This window comes from Bombina bombina, chromosome 12 (assembly GCF_027579735.1).
Source record: "Bombina bombina isolate aBomBom1 chromosome 12, aBomBom1.pri, whole genome shotgun sequence".
In the NCBI taxonomy this organism is placed as follows: Eukaryota; Metazoa; Chordata; class Amphibia; order Anura; family Bombinatoridae; genus Bombina; species Bombina bombina.
In genome coordinates, this window is record NC_069510.1 from 43,403,907 (window position 1) to 43,425,686 (window position 21,780).

Below are 21,780 nucleotides of genomic sequence, written 5' to 3' on the forward strand. Positions count from 1 at the left end.
AGATCAATATAGCAAATGAACCAATGACAAGAGGCATATTTGTTCAGCCATTTCTGAACCTATCTAGGATTACAGCTCAACAAAGGATACCAAGAGAACAAAGCACATTTGACAATAAAAGGAAACTTGGAAGTTGTTTGCAATATATCTAGATCACAAAACTTTCATTTTGAATGTACGGTCCCTTTAAAGGGACTGCACAAACATATTATTCATGGTCCATACCTTTTGTTCTGGAATTTCTGTACAGTAAACTTAGCTGACTCTGTAAAAGAGAAACCCTGTGATTCATAGACCCGGTGACTGCACTTAATGGAATGAAGTGGGCTGGCTGAGGGGAACACCAAATCTGGCAATAACTGTACGCTACAGCCAGTCTCTGGGTAGGGGGCCGGTCTATGTTTAGTTCCAAAGGAAACCAGAGAAAATCCTTCACCAATTCACTAGAATTAGGGGTCATGATCGCAGGTTGGAGAATAAAAATACTTTCTTTATAGAAATAGTGATTGATGCATGGATTAGACACTCAGTGGAGGTGGCAAGGAAATACACAAATAGCTTGAATATGCATAAAGGGACATGGAACCCAATTTCAAACAAGATTCCAATTTATTTTTATATAATGTGCTTAGTTTTCTTTGTATCCTTTGCTGAAAAGCTTAGCTAGGTAGGCTCAGGAACTGGTAGCTAGCTGCTGATGGGCGGGCGCACATATATGCCTCTTGTCATTGGCTCAGCTAGCTCCCAGTAGTATATTGATGCTCCTTTTAACAAAGGATACCAAGAGAATGAAGCAAAAGACGTAAATTGGAAAGTTGTGTATAAAGGTATGCTTTATATGAATCAGGAAAGAAAAAAAATCTGCATTTTATGTCCATTAAAGGGATATAAAACCCGAACGTTTTCTTTTGTGATTCAGAGAGCGCATACAATTTTTTTTCTTTCTCCCAATTTACTTCTATTATCGAATTTGCGTAATTCCCATGACATTCTTTGTGAAAGAGATGCCTAGTTAGGTCTCTCGAGCAATACATGGCAGCAAATAATGGTGCTATCTAGTGCTCTTGCAAAACTGCTACCATATAGTACTCCAGACACGTGCACGCTCCTGAGCTTACATACCAAATTTTCAACAAAAGATACAAAAAGTACAAATACATTTTGAGTAAAGAAGTACATTAGAAAAATGTTTCAAATTAAATGCTCTATTTAAATCAGAATTTTGTGTTTCATGTCCCTTTAAGGCTGAGAAAGAATTATAAATTAAGTGCATCGCCTGATTCTTCTCTGCTGTCACAATGTATATTTCTATGTGAAAGCAAATAAATATACAGTACATTGTTACATAAAAAAAATGCATGATGAATCAAGACCATACTTGCGGTACAAACCCTCCGAACAACAAACCGATACACACTGCGCGTTTGTTTGCAGCAGAAGACAGCAATTTATTTCAGGTCATCCCAAGGTGACATTCAGGAAATGTGCCCACAGAAATACTATAGAGCATTAAAATCTATACAGCTTATGTAGTTTAGCACAATGATTGCTTTATTTTATTTATACAAATGTATGTGCCACAGACACACCTGCAGACTCAGTGGCACACATGGAAACAGACTGTATCCTGGCACACTTGCCAATACCCTGCAGATAACACGATGCACCCACTGGCACACTTGCCAATACCCTGCAGATAACACGATGCACCCACTGGCACACTTGCTAATACCCTGCAGATAACACGATGCACCCACTGGCACACTTGTCAATACCCTGCAGATAACACGATGCACCCACTGGCACACTTGTCAATACCCTGCAGATAACACGATGCACCCACTGGCACACTTGTCAATACCCTGCAGATAACACGATGCACCCACTGGCACACTTGTCAATACCCTGCAGATAACATGATGCACCCACTGGCACACTTGTCAATACCCTGCAGATAACACGATGCACCCACTGGCACACTTGCTAATACCCTGCAGATAACACGATGCACCCACTGGCACACTTGCTAATACCCTGCAGATAACATGATGCACCCACTGGCACACTTGTCAATACCCTGCAGATAACACGATGCACCCACTGGCACACTTGTCAATACCCTGCAGATAACATGATGCACCCACTGGCACACTTGTCAATACCCTGCAGATAACACGATGCACCCACTGGCACACTTGTCAATACCCTGCAGATAACAGGATGCACCCACTGGCACACTTGCTAATACCCTGCAGATAACACGATGCACCCACTGGCACACTTGCCAATACCCTGCAGATAACACAATGCACCCGCTGGCACACTTGCTAACACCCTGCAGATAACACGATGCACCCACTGGCACACTTGCCAATACCCTGCAGATAACACGATGCACCCACTGGCACACTTGCCAATACCCAGTGGCGTATTTAGGTTTTGTGCTGCCCTAGGCACTCAGAATCCTGCTTACAACCCCCCCCCCACCAACACCAACACCAACACCACTAGATTTAGGTCATTTTTGGCTTTATAATTTTTTTTGGTTAGGACAGGGAGTAATGTGACTTTTTTTACTAAACAGTACAAAACAGCTGCTTATCATATAGTCCACTGTCTGTCTGTTACTGCACTTCAAATATCATAATTAACCCCAGGTCCCCCACCACTACTGTATTAACTGTAACTGTTAGTATAAGAGAAGAGGTCACTCCAGCCCAATATGTAAATCATCAGACCTTTATTGTTGTTTGTATGTTGGGACCAAGAAGCAATAAAGGTCTGATGATTTACATATTGGGCTGGAGTGACCACTTCTTTTATACTTTGCATTGAGGAGTTGCCTGACCCTTTGCTCCGTGCCCACTGCTGCTTGCTGTTCCCTACTTCGTTTGTATGTAACTGTTAGTATAGTATTGGTGGGGCCCTGGGGTTAATTATGATATTTGAACGGAAGTAACAGACAGACATAGACAGTGACTATATAATACGCAGCTGTGTACTGTTTAACAACTTCCAAGTTCCTAGCCTAGGAACGTAGTTAGTGACAAGTGACAAAACAGTCTCACACAAATGTAGTTGTACATAATGTATATTTGCCTGTGAATTGTGTCACTAATAAACACACCAGCTGAATTCCAGGCTCCTCAATTCCAGCATGATGACCCATCAGAAACCAAACCAACCATGATCAACTCATCAGCTCATCTTTATTCTACATCAAAATCTCAATGTTTACTAAACAGTACAAAACAGCTGCTTATCATATAGTCTAATGTCTGTCTGTTACTTCAGTTCAGTGACTATATGATAAGCAGTTGTGTACTGTTTAACAACGTCAACTTTCAAGTTCCTAGCCTAGGCACGTCATTAAGTGACAGGTGACAACACAGTCTCAGTTGTCTCACACTAATCCTTTATGATTCAGCCAGCATCTACAGTCAGCAGTAGCACCTGAGTCTCTGACGAGTCACAACTCAGTGACTCTGTGGCAGCCCGAGTTCCTTACCTGACGGCCAGATTATGAGTTTTCTGTTATGAGCGGCTCGGTAATAACTTGCAAGTTATTGCCACTGCTCACCTTTAATAGCGCTGCTATTACAGGTTTTCCAAAAACCTGCGTTAGCGGGCAATATGGTTGTGTTGAGCACCATACCGCACACAAATACCAGCGCTGCTTTGAGCTAGTTTTATGTGCTTGTGCACGATTTCCCCATAGACATCAATGGGGAGAGCCAGCTAAAAAAATACAATCAGCCAATAGGATTGAGCTTGCATTCTATAGGCTGATTGGATTTCTTACCCTTTAATTCCGATTGGCTGATAGAATTCTATCAGCCAATCGGAATTCAAGGGACGCCATCTTGTATGATGTAATTTAAAGGAAACTTCATTCTTCAAAAGGAGTCGAAAGAAGAGGATGCTTCGCGCCGGATGTCTTGAAGATGGAGCCACTCTGCGTCAGAAGGATAAACATAGAAGATGCCATCTGGATGAAGACTTCTGCCCGCCTGGAGGACGACTTCTTGCCGTTTGGATGAAGACTTCTCCCGGCTTCATTGAGGACTTCTTGCTGCTTCGATGAGGACTTCTGCCCACTTGGATGAGGATGGATGTCCGGTCTTCAAAAAGTGGATCTTCGGGTTAGTGTTAGGTTTTTTTAAGGGTTTCTTGGGTGGATATTATTTTTAGCTTAGGGACTTTGGGCAACAAAACAGAGCTAAATGCCCTTTTAAGGGCAATGCCCATCCAAATGCCCTTTTCAGGGCAATAGGAAGCTTAGGTTTTTTTAGGTAGGTTTCTTTTGGGGGGGTTGGTTGTGTGGGTGGTGAGTTTTACTGTTGGGGGGTTGTTTGTATTATTTTTTTTTACAGGTAAAAGAGCTGATTTCTTTGGGGCAATGCCCCGCAAAAGGCCCTTTTAAGGGCTTTTGGCAGTTTAGTTTAGGCTAGGGTTTTTTTTTATATTGGGGGGGCTTTTTTATTTTGATAGGGCTATTAGATTAGGTGTAATTAGTTTAAATATTTGATAATTTCTTTTTAATTTTTTGTAATTTAGTTAATTGTATTTAATGTAATTTATTTAATTTTAGTGTAATGTTAGGTGTTTAGTGTAAGACAGGTTAGGTTTTATTTTACATATAAATTTGTATTTGTTTTAACTAGGTAGTTAGTAAATAGTTAATAACTATTTACTAACTAATCTACCTAGTTAAAATAAATACAAACTTAGCTGTGAAATAAAAATAAAACCTAAGATAGCTACAATGTAACTATTAGTTATATTGTAGCTAGCTTAGGGTTTATTTTATAGGTAAGTATTTAGTTAATGATAGTATTTTTTATTTTGATTTATTTTAATTATATTTAAGTTAGGGGTGTTAGGGTTAGGTTTAGGGGTTAATAACTTTAGTATAGTGGCGGCGGTGACGTTGGGGGCAGTAGATTAGGGGTTAATAATATTTAACTAGTGTTTGCGATGCGGGAGTGCGGCGGTTTAGGGGTTAATATGTTTACTATATCGGTGGCGATGTCCGGAGCGGCAGATTAGGGGTTAATATATTTTTTTTATAGTGTTTGCGATGCGGGAGGGCCTTGGTTTAGGGGTTAATAGGTAGTTTATGGGTGTTAGTGTACTTTGTAACACTTTAGTTATGAGTTTTATGCTACAGCTTTGTAGCGCAAAACCCATAACTACTGACTTTAGATGGCGGAACAAATCTTGTCGGTATAGGCTGTACCACTCACTTTTTGGCCTCCCATAATACCGGCGCTATGTAAGTCCCATTGAAAAAGGACTTTTTGAAAGGTGCAGTAGTTACGTTGCGTTATGGCCAAAAAGGTGTGCGGTACAGCTATACCTACAAGCCTCGCAATAGCAGCGGTAGTGAAAAAGCAGCATTATGAGTCATAACGCAAAACTCGTAATCTGGCCGTGAGTTTGTTGCTCCAGTCCTCACAGTCACTGTCTCAGACTCCGCCGCTCCACTGGATCAGATCTGTCTCCTCTCCTCCTGACTCGTGACTTAGTCTCACCTCACGCCTAACCCGTTGCCGCTTGGCCTGGGAGATGACGTGCACGACTCCCTAAAGCCAAGTGTGGCAGATAGTGGAAGTGGGCTGGTTAAAAATGTCACGTGACCTCGGGGAAAAGCCGGTCATGTGACCGCTCACCGGTAAGCCACCCGATCAAAGTAATTTGTTTTTTAAAGCAGCGTTATATCAAGTGCAGTGAGGACAAGTGCTGCCCCACAAAATTTGCCGCCCTAGGCACCAGCCTTGATGGCCTATCCATTAATACGCCCCTGCCAGGGACACCTGCAGATAACATGATGTACTCACTGGGACACTTGCCAATACCCTGAGCCACCTGTAGATAACATGAAGCACCCACTGGCACTCTTGCCAATACCCAGGGACACCTGCAGATAGCATGATGCACTCACTGGCACACTTGCTAATACCCTGGGACAAAAGAACTTGAGAGAGGGACAGAGGTATTGTGTGGCACACTTAGGGTAAGAACCTAGAAGCACTTATCAAATCATGAAAAATGAGCTAGAGGACTGGTAGCACATAAATATAACTTTTATTAATTTATTGTTAAAATCGTGACAACACAAATTAAAATAAAATATACATGGTAGACACACATCCTGACCTAGTAACGTTGAATCAGAATTGAATCAGAATTGTTGGTAAGGTTAGCTAGTCAAACCAAAATAACTGAGACCACCTGAAACACAAACACATAGTCTGGTTTCTATATATTACATGGAGATACAAAGTCTCCTTGGTTGCTATCAAAATATATAGAGTGAGGTGAAGTCAAACAAATGACAGTCTAGCATAAGTCCCTACTGATTTGTGTATGGTAACGTAACTGGTCCTAGATAAATGCAACCAGTAATATGATTACATTTAAAAGTTGATATACAGTATATAAGGGGGTTCAATTTGAAAAGGGACAGAATTACTTAGGCTACGTGACTAAATTATTTATTTATCATATAGAGGCACACAGTCGTCTGTGTTAATTGTCCAAATATCACAGAGTCAGGTTAGGACATACACATAAACGGGGTCTGGTGGGAACCCCTATTTAAGCTATATATGTTAAGATTGCTGGTCCCAAATAGGTGTACAGATATTGAAACTATCACAGATTGTGAATGTCTATGTATAAATTAGATGGCAAGATGTCATCTACTATCAAATAAGGGAAACAAAAGTATAAAATTAAAATAAAAAGTGTGTTTATAGGAGAAACACACTAGTTTAATGCAAAATTGTTGCTTGCTTCTCTCAAAACACAGAGGGACAGAATCCCTATCGTTCTATTGGGTATTCCATATAAAAGTGCATATGCCGTATGGTAGTATATCGGTAATCGTATGAGTCTCTGGTTAAAGATACCCTGGGGTAAAATAGTGGTATTTAGAACCACATATGAGCACTGTTAAGTAATAGTTACCGTACAAGTGCCTATATGTGGTATAGGCACATTTATCCCCGCTGTATGATTAACTTATACAAAATATATTTTAAACCACAGGCTAAACGCTAAATGCCCATTAAGGCCAACATATTTAAAGTACTATAGTAAGAGAGAAGCAGTGCGAACGTCTGACACGTGCTTCACCAACTACTTTTTCAAAGGCCTTTTTGATTCTCTATTCCAATATCTAGGCACTGCCCTTCAGGGATACATAGGCTTACCCGGAAGGGATACCCGTCTGACAGCCCGAGCCCTTTTCCCAGCCTAACTCCTCTATTATGGGGGGGGAGGGGTTTCTTCTACATAATACCCTGGGACACCTGCAGATAACATGATGCACTCACTGGCACACTTGCTAATACCCTGGGACACCTGCAGATAACATGATGCACCCACTGGCACACTTGCTAATACCCTGGGACACCTGCAGATAACATGATGCACCCACTGGCACACTTGCTAATACCCTGGGACACCTGCAGATAACATGATGCACCCACTGGCACACTTGCTAATACCCTGGGACACCTGCAGATAACATGATGCACCCACTGGCACACTTGCTAATACCCTGGGACACCTGCAGATAACATGATGCACCCACTGGCACACTTGCTAATACCCTGGGACACCTGCAGATAACATGATGCACCCACTGGCACACTTGCTAATACCCTGGGACACCTGCAGATAACATGATGCACCCACTGGCACACTTGCTAATACCCTGGGACACCTGCAGATAACATGATGCACCCACTGGCACACTTGCTAATACCCTGGGACACCTGCAGATAACATGATGCACCCACTGGCACACTTGCCAATACCCTGGGAATACTGCAGGTATCATGATGCACCCACTGGCACACTTGCTAATACCCTGGGACACCTGCAGATAACATGATGCACCCACTGGCACACTTGCTAATACCCTGGGACACCTGCAGATAACATGATGCACCCACTGGCACACTTGCTAATACCCTGGGACACCTGCAGATAACATGATGCACCCACTGGCACATTTGCCAATACCCTGGGAATACTGCAGGTATCATGATGCACCCACTAGCACACTTGCTAATACCCTGGGACACCTGCAGATAACATGATGCACCCACTGGCACACTTGCTAATACCCTGGGACACCTGCAGATAACATGATGCACCCACTGGCACACTTGCTAATACCCTGGGACACCTGCAGATAACATGATGCACCCACTGGAACACTTGCCAATACCCTGGGAATACTGCAGGTATCATGATGCACCCACTGGCACACTTGCTAATACCCTGGGACACCTGCAGATAACATGATGCACCCACTGGCACACTTGCTAATACCCTGGGGCACCTGCAGATAACATGATGCACTCACTGGCACACTTGCTAATACCCTGGGACACCTGCAGATAACATGACGCACCCACTGGCACACTTGCCAATGCACAAGCTCATTAGTAAGAATAAAGATGCACAAGAAAACTTGCAAGAACACATGCAGATGCACAAGCACATTTGTTAACACATATCCGCAAGGCCGGGTTGGACAAGCAGGACACAAGGATATTTCCCTGTGGGCCGCAGCACCCGGGGCTGACCAGCTACAATTTAAGGGAGTGGTGCTGCTGGTGCAGAGATGCAACTATATCTTCTTTCTTTTCTCCTCTAAACTATATGTATTAAGGTCACAAAGTATTTCTTCGTGACCTTTATTCCCTGGACCATGTACCATTTAGTAGCCCAGTTTCTAGTGTCTAGTCATTTTCACAATGTGAAAAGGAGTCATGGATGAAATTGGGTTAGAAATTTTTTAACTTCCAAATGCTATTTCTGTAACAATATTTAAAGGGACACTGAACCCAAAGTTTTTCTTTTGTGATTCAGATAGAGCATGCAATTTTAATCAACTTTTTAATTTACTCCTATTATAATTTTTTCTTTGTTCTCTTACTATCTTTAGAGCCAGGCAATCTTTGGTTCAGTACCCTGTACATCACTTGTTTATTGGTGGGTGAATTTATCCACCAATCAGCAAGAACAACCCAGGTTGTCCACTAAAAATGGGCCGACATCTAAACTTAGATTCTTGTTTTTCAAATAAAAATACCAAGAGAATGAAGAAAAATTGATAATAGGAATAAATTAGAAAGTTGCTTAAAATTGCACGCTCTAACTGAATCATGAAAGAACAAATTTGGGTTCAGTGTCCCTTTAACCTCTTGAGTGCTAATGACGGCTCTGAGCCGTCACAGAGTTTCCCACTCTGGTGCTAACGACGGCTCAGAGCCGTCATTAGCACTCTCCCAACTTGAGGGAGATCTGGGGGCTCCCACCCGCTCCTACCCCAGCGATCGGTGCTGCATAATGAAAGGCATCGCCGGGGGCTTCCGTTTTGCGTGGTGACGTCACGCGCAATAAACGTGATGACGTCACCGTGCAACTTTATTCAACATTAACAATGTTAAATATAGGAGCAGGGGACATGCTGCTTAGAAGCCTTATTTTTAAAAATATTAAAAATAAAAAACCCTTTAAGAAAACCTTAGCACCCAGGTGGGAAAGTGCTTAGCACTCAAAGGGTTAAATAATTTTAAGACATAATATTTATCTTTAATTTCTCCGAATTCTTTTACGTACCTAATAGCCATCTTAATGCATGTAGCTTGAAGGTAGTAATACTGTAACACCGGAATTCTGGCAAATACGAAATATAACTAATATTGACCTCTTATATACTTAATATTTCATAAGCATTTATTCCATATAGAATGCATTTGTGATTTTAAATTCTTATTTACTTTTTTTATATATATTATCCTCAATAAAAGTCGTTTTCATTTTTTCCGTATTTGATAAATTTTGCAAGAGATATTAATAGTGAGTGCTTAACATTGTACTCTCTCTTCATCCCTTAGCTGAACAAGTTGTTAAATATTAACATAAGTACAAAGCACCTACCCCAAAACACAGTACAACTATATACAAAATATATGAGGGAATCGTCTTTAAAATCATAAGTACTGCCATTGGTATCCTGCTGCTACAATGTAAAAGGGAGTCATGGATGAAATGAAGGTTATAAATTGCCTATATGACAGAAATCTGACTTTTGTTTCTATCTAATATAATTTAAAGAGATATGAAACACAAAAATGTGCTCTTGTGATTCAGACAGAAAAAAAACATTTAAAAAAGTTTACAATTTACTTCTATTATCAAATTTGCTTGTTCCCATGATATTCTGTGTTGAAGAGATACCTAGGTAGGCATCTGAAACACTACATAGCAGGAAATATTCTTATTCTGGTCCTGCACATGCAAACACATTTAACCTGACACACTTGCAGATTTACAAGCAGAGTCAATGGTATATATGAATATACATGCAGATGCACATGTATACTCACAGACACACAAGCAAATATGCTGGCACACATGCATTAGCAGACACACAGATTCACTGTTACACATGCATTAGCAGACACACAGATTCACTGACACACATGCATTAGCAGACACACAGATTCACTGACACACATGCATTAGCAGACACACAGATTCACTGTTACACATGCATTAGCAGACACAGATTCACTGTTACACATGCATTAGCAGACACACAGATTCACTGACACACATGCATTAGCAGACACACAGATTCACTGTTACACATGCATTAGCAGACACACAGATTCACTGTCACACATGCATTAGCAGACACACAGATTCACTGGCACACATGCATTAGCAGAGAAACAGATTCACTGTCACACATGCATTAGCAGACACACAGATTCACTGTTACACATGCATTAGCAGACACACAGATTCACTGTTACACATGCATTAGCAGACACACAGATTCACTGACACACATGCATTAGCAGACACACAGGTTCACTGTCACACATGCATTAGCAGACACACAGATTCACTGTTACACATGCATTAGCAGACACACAGATTCACTGTTACACATGCATTAGCAGACACACAGATTCACTGGCACACAGGTTCACTGTCACACATGCATTAGCAGACACACAGATTCACTGTCACACATGCATTAGCAGACACACAGATTCACTGTTACACATGCATTAACAGACACAGATTCACTGTTACACATGCATTAGCAGACACACAGGTTCACTGACACACATGCATTAGCAGAGACACAGATTCACTGACACACATGCATTAGCAGACACAGATTCACTGACACACATGCATTAGCAGACACAGATTCACTGACACACATGCATTAGCAGACACACAGATTCACTGTTACACATGCATTAGCAGACACAGATTCACTGACACACATGCATTAGCAGACACACAGATTCACTGTTACACATGCATTAGCAGACACAGATTCACTGACACACATGCATTAGCAGACACACAGATTCACTGTTACACATGCATTAGACACACAGATTCACTGTCACACATGCATTAGCAGACACACAGATTCACTGTCACACATGCATTAGCAGACACACAGATTCACTGGCACACATGCATTAGCAGACACACAGATTCACTATTACACATGCATTAGCAGACACACAGATTCACTGTCACACATGCATTAGCAGACACACAGATTCACTGTCACACATGCATTAGCAGACACACAGATTCAGTGTCACACATGCATTAGCAGGCACACAGATTCAGTGTCACACATGCATTAGCAGACACACAGATTCACTGGCACACATGCATTAGCAGACACACAGAATCACTGGCACACATGCATTAGCAGACACACAGATTCACTGACACACATGCATTAGCAGACACACAGATTCAGTGTCACACATGCATTAGCAGACACACAGATTCACTGTTACACATGCATTAGCAGACACAGATTCACTGACACACATGCATTAGCAGACACAGATTCACTGTCACACATGCATTAGCAGACACACAGATTCACTGGCACACATGCATTAGCAGACACACAGATTCACTGTTACACATGCATTAGCAGACACACAGATTCAGTGTCACACATGCATTAGCAGACACACAGATTCACTGGCACACATGCATTAGCAGACACACAGATTCACTGGCACACATGCATTAGCAGACACACAGGTTCACTGTCACACATGCATTAGCAGACACACAGATTCACTGGCACACATGCATTAGCAGACACACAGATTCACTATTACACATGCATTAGCAGACACACAGGTTCACTGGCACACATGCATTAGCAGACACGCAGATTCACTGTTACACATGCATTAGCAGACACACAGATTCACTGTTACACATGCATTAGCAGAGACACAGATTCACTGTCACACATGCATTAGCAGACACACAGATTCACTGGCACACATGCATTAGTAGACACACAGATTCACTGGCACACATGCATTAGCAGAGACACAGATTCACTGGCACACATGCATTAGCAGACACACAGATTCACTGTTACACATGCATTAGCAGACACACAGATTCACTATTACACATGCATTAGCAGACACACAGGTTCACTGGCACACATGCATTAGAAGACACGCAGATTCACTGTTACACATGCATTAGCAGACACACAGATTCACTGTTACACATGCATTAGCAGACACACAGATTCACTATTACACATGCATTAGCAGACACACAGGTTCACTGGCACACATGCATTAGCAGACACGCAGATTCACTGGCACACATGCATTAGCAGACACACAGATTCACTGGCACACATGCATTAGCAGACACACAGATTCACTGGCACACATGCATTAGTAGACACACAGATTCACTGGCACACATGCATTAGCAGACACACAGATTCACTGGCACACATGCATTAGCAGACACACAGATTCACTGGCACACATGCATTAGCAGACACACAGGTTCACTGTCACACATGCATTAGCAGAAACACAGATTCACTGTCACACATGCATTACCAGACACACAGATTCACTGGCACACATGCATTAGCAGACACACAGATTCACTGGCACACATGCATTAGCAGACACACAGATTCACTGTTACACATGCATTAGCAGACACACAGATTCACTGTCACACATGCATTAGCAGACACACAGATTCACTGTCACACATGCATTAGCAGACACACAGATTCAATGTCACACATGCATTAGCAGACACACATATTCACTGGTACACATGCATTAGCAGACACACAGATTCACTGGTACACATGCATTAGCAGAGACACAGATTCACTGACACACATGCATTAGCAGAGACACAGATTCACTGTCACACATGCATTAGCAGACACACAGATTCACTGGCACACATGCATTAGCAGACACACAGATTCACTGTCACACATGCATTAGCAGACACACAGATTCACTGTCACACATGCATTAGCAGACACACAGATTCACTGGCACACATGCATTAGCAGACACAGATTCACTGACACACATGCATTAGCAGACACACAGATTCACTGGCACACATGCATTAGCAGACACACAGATTCACTGGCACACATGCATTAGCAGACACACAGATTCACTGACACACATGCATTAGCAGACACACAGATTCACTGTCACACATGCATTAGCAGACACACAGATTCACTGGCACACATGCATTAGCAGACACACAGATTCACTGGCACACATGCATTAGCAGACACACAGATTCACTGGCACACATGCATTAGCAGACACACTTGTTCCCTGTCACACATGCATTAGAAGACACAGATTCACTGTTACACATGCATTAGCAGACACACAGATTCACTATTACACATGCATTAGCAGACACACAGATTCACTATTACACATGCATTAGCAGACACACAGATTCACTGGCACACATGCATTAGCAGACACACAGATTCACTGGCACACATGCATTAGCAGACACACAGATTCACTGGCACACATGCATTAGCAGACACACAGATTCACTGGCACACATGCATTAGTAGACACACAGATTCACTGGCACACATGCATTAGTAGACACACAGATTCACTGGCACACATGCATTAGCAGACACACAGATTCACTGACACACATGCATTAGCAGACACACAGATTCACTGGCACACATGCATTAGCAGACACACAGATTCACTGGCACACATGCATTAGCAGACACACAGATTCACTGTTACACATGCATTAGCAGACACACAGATTCACTGTTACACATGCATTAGCAGACACACAGGTTCACTGTCACACATGCATTAGCAGACACACAGGTTCACTGGCACACATGCATTAGCAGACACACAGGTTCACTGGCACACATGCATTAGCAGACACACAGATTCACTGGCACACATGCATTAGCAGACACACAGATTCACTGGCACACATGCATTAGCAGACACACAGATTCACTGGCACACATGCATTAGCAGACACACCGATTCACTGGTACACATGCATTAGCAGACACACAGATTAAATGGCACACAAAATAATCTATTGTATCTATCTATCTATTGTATGTATCTATCTATTGTATCTATCTATAAATCTTAGATATCTATTGTATCTATCTATTTTGTCTATCTATCTATTGTATCTATCTATCTTATCTATTTATTGTATCTTGCATATCTATTGTATCTATCTATCTATCTATCTTATCTATCTATTTATTATAAGCTTGGATATTTGTGATACTGTAGAACTGGGAACCCTTCCATCTTTCCATATCCCACTCTGTGTAATCAGAGAGTCTGAATAAACAAACGTCCTTTCACACTGACAGATTAACAGCCTGACTCACTTGTGTTCTCCAGGTGCTGAGGATAGTCAGTTTGAGAAGGATTTCCTGTCAGCCCATAACACCTACAGAAAGAAACATGGTGCTGCTCCTCTCCAGCTTAACCGTGATCTGTGCAGATCGGCGCAGCAATGGGCTGACCATCTGTTGGCTATCCGCACCCTGAAACACAGCGGCACTGACCACGGGGAGAACCTTTACTACAAGTATAGCTCCAGCGCCAGAGAACTGCCAGGTAAGCTTTAGTTCCATGCTAGTTAGGGTAATATTAAAGAAGTAAAATCTATCATATGCATGAAAGAGAACTATTTATAATATGGTAAAGATGTTTATATACAATATGGTTAAGCAAATACTGTTTTAAGCTTTATGGACAAATTTAGATATGTGAGCTGGACATGTATGTATGTCAGTATGGTCCTTAAAGGGACACAAATCCTAATTCTTTTTTTCTATAATTCGGGTAGAGTATACAAATAAAACAATAACTTTTCAATTTAATTATTTTAACCAATTACATTTGTTTTCTTTGTATCCTTTGATGAAAGGTGTATATGGGTATGTAGCTTGCACATATCTGGAGCACTATATGGCAGCAGTTTAGCACTTTAAACAATGTTAGCAGCCGTTGGTTGGGGTATTCCAGAACTACACCCTAGCTAGAGAGGAGACTGAGTTAAAGTTTTGGGGTAAGTGGGCTGAAAAGCTCAGGTACCGCTGTTTTGGGAGAAACAGTTGCTATTCGACTGCAAGTTACTAGATCTGGACCCTAACTAGTTATGGTATGGGTTAGTTACCTAATTGCCACTATCCCTTTGAAATGCATAAGAAAAATGTAGTCATTTTTTGTTGTCTGTTATTTAAAGGACCATGAAACATAAAATATTTTATTTTCATGATTCAGACAGAGCAAATACTATTCCCAAATTTGTTCTCATGATATTGTTTGTTAAAAAAGGATACTTAGGTAGGTAGCGTGCATGTGTCTGAATCATGAAAGAAAAAAAAAAGGGTTTTACTGTAGCTTTAATAAAGCTACCATGATCAGTATTAACCCCTTGTGTCTGTGTTTTATTGTAGGCTTAGGAACAGTGTGAGGGACTATTTGGGAGGAGGGGGGTTTACTTAAAGAGACATGAAACACAATTTCTTTCATGATTTACTTCTATTATCTAATTTGCTTCATTCTCTTCATATCATTTGTTGAAAAGCATATCTAAATAGGCTCAGTAGCTGCTGATTAGTGGCTGCACATAGCTGCCTCGTAATTGGCTCACCCATGTGCATTGCTATTTCTTCAACAAAGGATACCTAAAGAATGAAGCTAATTAGATAATAGAAGTAAATTAGAATGTTGTTTAGAATTGTATTCTCAATCTGAATCATGAAAGAACATTTTTGGGTTTCATGTCCCTTTTAACTCTGTTTACTCGAAATCTGAAATGAATGCAGATTATTGTTAGTTTCTATGAATGGTCGTGTCTGTTTTTCCCCCACCCCTGTAGGTAAGGAGCCTGTTGACTCATGGTATGATGAAATAAAGAACTATGATTTTGGTCGGCCTGGATTCCGCAGTAACACAGGTAAATTCCCGGATTTATAATAAGATTCTATCAGGATTAAAACTGAAGATTTCATAACCCACTGTTTTAAAAAAAGCCAAAGGGGCCGAATTATCAAGCTCCGAATGGAGATTGATGTCCCTGTTTCCGTGCGAGCTTTCAAGCTTGCTGGAAACAGTAGTTTATGAAGCAGCGGTCTAAAGACCACTGCTCCATAACTTGTCCGCTGCCTCTGAGGCTGCGGTCTTCAATCCGCCCAATCTTATATGAGCAGCTGATTGAAACCCCCTGCTAGCAGCGAATCTGCATGGGGCGGCATTGCACAAGCAGTTCACCAGAACTGCTAGTGCAATGATAATTGCCGACGGCGTATGTTGTCGGCATTTATCGATGTGCGGCAGACATGATGCGCTACATGTCCGTCCGCACTTAAGTAAATCGACCCCAAAGAGTGATATTTTAGAGATGTAGCCTAAAGTAACATTATAATATACTTGCTTCCTGATCTGTTTGCAGCCCCTTTTAAACAATAAAACAAAAATAGTAGCGCTTTCATTGCCTTGTAAGCAACATCCTAAAATAGAGATGAGCATAATAACCAGTATCTTCTGCTACAGCGATTAGCTGGCTGATTTGCCTACCCTCATGGATGTACAAATTATTTTACCATTTAACAAAAGCTGAATAAACAGGACAAGGGGGGCAGAAATTTAAAAAAAAAAATTGTTTCAGCAATACAGATTTACCATTTATATGTTGCAACAGAGCGAGCAATCATCTACTCTTCCACCCTGAAGCTGTTGTTCCTGAACAGGACTTTACTTATGTGTTTAACACTTTTGTGGTTCAAATCCGTTCCACTACATGTGGTTTGAGCATGCAATATTTGCATTAGAATGTCTATTTTACTAAGGTGGTTAACTGTTTTTTTAGCAGGCTAGAAATAGCTAATAGTTTGGCTGCCGAATAGTTTAAAGTACAATGCAGATATATTAGGGGAATAATAGAGAAACATAACAGGACAGCCCAGGATTCTGGTAATTATCTGCAGTTTGCTACTTACATACCTATCTCAGTATTATTCATATTGTATGATTTTGAGACTCACAGAACCCCCCCCCCATAATTTTTGCTTGTAAAAACTGATTCACAAGCAGCAAAACAGAAGCCGCTTTAGTTATATATGCTTGGGTGCAGATTTTGGGTTATAGGGGGCATAATAGAGCAAAAATAAAATATTTTAATGCTTTTAGATAAGATCATTTTATTATAACATAAATATTTGCCTGTAACAATGTGTTTAATCTGCAAATATAAAATATCCTCAGGGGCGGCAATGCATTGCGGCTCCTGGGTTGGGCATGGCTGTTGAGCCAATCAGGAGCAACATATACTGTATATATACAGCCACCAATTACTAGACATATCCAGCTCAGGAGTGGAAAAGCACTGAGGCTCCTGAGCGGTGTTTAAAGGGATAGTTTAGTCAAAATTAAACTTTTATGATTCAGAGCAGCAATTTTCTAATTTACTCCTATTATCAAATTTTCTTCATTCTCTTGCTATCTTTATTTGAAAAGCAGGAGCTGGCCCATTTTTGGTTCAGCACCTAGGTAGCAATTTCTGATCAGCAAGCGCTACCCAGGTGCTGAACCAAAAATTGTCAGACACCTAAAGTTAAATTAAAATAAAGATAGCAAGAGGATGAAGAAAAATGGATAATAGGAGTAAATTAGAAAGTTGTTTAAAATTCCATGCTCTATCTGAATCATGAAAGTTTAATTATCACTAAGACTATATGCTTGAAGGGACACTGAATCCAAATTTTTTCTTTAATGATTCAGATAGCACAGGCGATTTTAAGCAACTTTCTAATTTACTCCTATTATCACATTTTCTTTGTTCTCTTGCTTTATTTATTTGAAAAAGAAGACATCTAAGCTAAGGAGCCAGCCAATTTTTGGTTCAGGGCGATGGACAGCACTTGTTTATTGATGCTGTCCAATCAGCAAGGACAACCCAGGTTGTGGAACCAAAAATGGGCTGGCTTCTGAACGTACATTCTTGCTTTTCAAATAAAGATAGCAAGAGAATGAACAAAATTTGATAATAGGAGTAAATTAGAAAGTTGCTTAAATTTGCATGCTCTATCTGAATCACAAAAGAAAAAATTTGGGTTCAGTGTCCCTTTAAGTAAGTGTTAACTTGTTTGTGGGTGATAAACAGTTACAGGCAAGCATTTTGATAACAGTAAAATGCTTTAAAGCTCGTATGCCCAAACTTTAGGTCATATGGTGTGATTTCCTCATATGATTTATAAACCCTGATTTTGAGATATTGCATTACACATTTGAGTACACGAAGTACAACAATATTCCTTAAATTCTGCTCATGCAAATTAGATAACACACGTACATAAAAAAAGGTAAATAAATAAAATAAATAATATATATTATTGTAGCCACCAATTAGTTTTGCGTGGTGACGTCACACGTAATGACGTGATGATGTCACCACGCAACTTTATAAAAAAACAAAAAAAAAAACAATGACAAGTATAGGGAAAGTGGGCATGCTGCTTAGAAGCCTGTATCTCAGGCATCTAAGCAGCTACAGACCCCCAAGACCCACCGTTGGAAAGGTAATCGCCTGACCTTTCCAACGGTATAAGTCTGAAAAGAAAAAAAAATATTTTAAAAAAATTAAAAAACACTCAAATCAGCTTAGCACCCAGGTGGGAAAGTGCTTAGCACTCAGGGGTTAAGTTGTGTGTGGTTTTTGTAGTAGAGTAGTTTTTGTGTGAGCTGTGATTTATGTTATGTTCTACAGTTTGCCCTCTGTTCTCCTCAACTTACGCTGTCTTCTATGTTCTTCACAGGTCACTTCACGCAAGTCGTCTGGAAAGATTCTAAAGAGGTTGGAGTGGGAGTAGCCACAGACGGTAATGGGCTTTTCTTTGTGGTTGGCCAATACAACCCGGCAGGCAATATCACAAACCCAGGCTACTTTGAGAAGAATGTCCTGCCCTCTGGATCAGCACCAGCTTCTGCATCGGACAATGACACAACTGGCTCAAGATGGAAGCCTACCGTAGTCATCAAGGAGCCAGAACCAGAGAGAGCATCTGGCGACCGGAAACCATTATCCGGGTTTGGCAGAAGAGGTGAGAACTTTATCTATAGCCATGATCCTACAGTGTGAGTTATTGGCCTCATCTAACACATATTTATGGAAGAACATACTCTGTCTGAATCTAAGATTATTCTAAAGAACTGATTGGTCTATATGGACCATTCTTGTGTACAGCAATCAGATGTTTAGAATGTGTATGCACCAATCAGATGTTTAGAATGTGTATGCACCAATCAGATGTTTAGAATGTGTATGCACCAATGAGATGATTAGAATGTGTATGTACCAATCAGATGTTTAGAGTGTGTATGTACCAATCAGATGATTAGAATGTGTATGCACCAATGAGATTATTAGAATGTGTATGTACCAATCAGATGATTAGAATGTGTATGCACCAATCAGATGATTAGAATGTGTATGCACCAATCAGATGATTAGAATGTGTATGTACCAATCAGATGATTAGAATGTGTATGTACCAATCAAATGATTAGAATGTGTATGTACCAATCAAATGATTAGAATGTGTATGTACCAATCAGATGTTTAGAATGTGTATGTACCAATGTGATGATTAGAATTTATGGCGCCCGTGGAGAAATAAAATGTTTACAATACTCCAAAATTGGCATCTAGTGTGCTTTTCATTGCCTGTCTGTACATTACAAAATGCCAAAGTAACCCTTATTGCAAATTTGCATATCAAACAATACTACAGCTATTTAGCTCCAGAATAGTTTAAAATGCAGCATCCCTATAAGTTATGTTTTCCTTTTCTGTAACTGTTATTTGCTGTGCATGTTTGAAACTAGCATGACACATCTAGTTATTAAAGGGATATGAAACCCAAAAATGTTCTTTTGTGATTCAGACCAAGCAACTTTAAAAACGTTTCCAATTTATTTCTATTATCAAATTTGCTTCGTTCCCATGATATTTTGTGTTGAAGAGATACCTAGGTAGGCATCTGGAACACTACATGACAGGCAAATAGTGCTGCTATTTAGTGCTTTTGCAAATGGATAACATTCTTGCAAAACTGCTGCCGTATAGTGCTCCAGAAATGGGCCGGCTCATTCAACAAGATACCAAGAGAACAAAATAAAAAATGATAATAGAAGCAAATTAGAAAGTTGTTTAAAATCACATTCTCTATCTGAATCATGAAAGGAAAATGTTTGGTTTCATATCCCTTTAAAGCACTGCGGGTTCTTTCTTAGAAATAAAATAGTTATAAAAGAAAAGAAACCATCTGATTTGGAATTCTGTTTTTTACATTATAGAAACCTTATTATATGGTATAAATAGTTTTGGCATTATAGAAACCTTATTATATGGTATAAATAGTTTTGGCATTATAGAAACCTTATTATATGGTATAAATAGTTTTGGCATTATAGAAACCTTATTATATGGTATAAATAGTTTTGGCATTATAGAAACCTTATTATATGGTATAAATAGTTTTGGCATTATAGAAACCTTATTATATGGTATAAATAGTTTTGGCATTATAGAAACCTTATTATATGGTATAAATAGTTTTGGCATTATAGAAACTCCTGGTAGTACCTTACCTTGAATATAAATACAGTTTGGGCAAAAAGACATTGTAGAGGATTTTGCATAAGACAGAGTGAGAAGATAACATTTAATAAGGCTTAGATATATTTTTATTGTTAGCTGTCATACATTTTGTAGGATGATAACTCAAATTTGTCTTTTGTTATCCTTCCTTATGAAATACCTATGGAGCAATAAAAATGTATGACTGTTTTTCAGACGGGGCCAGCAGCTTTGAGCAGGAGGCGCTGGATGCTCACAATGCTTATCGGCGCCAGCACGGTGCACCGCCCTTGAAGTTAACCAGGGAGCTTTGTGAATCCAGCCAAAAATGGGCGGACCACCTCTTGTCCATCAATGCCTTGCAACACAGCAACACCACTCATGGCGAGAATCTGTGGTACAAGTGGAACTCCAGTATGAGGGATGCAACCGGTAAGACTGTTACCCATATCTGACTAAATTTCTAGGGCAGAATTCTAGGGATGCTCCTAAGTAATATAGGACCGCATGGTTGAGGGATGCAACCGGTAAGAACATTACCTACAGAAATGCCCTCTCTCGACATCTAACTAGATTTCTAGGGCAAAATGGTGCTGCTCCTAGATACTATAGGACCACATGGTTGAGGGATGCAACCGTTAAGAAAGTACCTATACAAATGGCCTCTCTCCACATCTAACTAGATTTAGGTTTCTTGGGCAGAATGGTGCTGCTCCTAGGTAA

At 40.4% G+C, this 21,780-nt stretch overlaps 1 protein-coding gene across 2 annotated transcripts in view; it reads left to right on the forward strand.

Annotated features, from left to right (window-relative positions):
- The window catches only part of LOC128642587 (uncharacterized), a 177,076-nt gene that overhangs the window by 121,928 nt on the left and 33,368 nt on the right, over positions 1-21,780 (forward strand). For both annotated transcript variants that reach the window (XM_053695355.1, XM_053695356.1), the window contains exons 6-9: positions 14,811-15,029; positions 16,300-16,377; positions 19,235-19,519; positions 21,274-21,489. In XM_053695355.1, the coding sequence (XP_053551330.1) occupies positions 14,811-15,029; positions 16,300-16,377; positions 19,235-19,519; positions 21,274-21,489 (798 nt within the window). The remainder of the gene's footprint in view (positions 1-14,810; positions 15,030-16,299; positions 16,378-19,234; positions 19,520-21,273; positions 21,490-21,780) is intronic.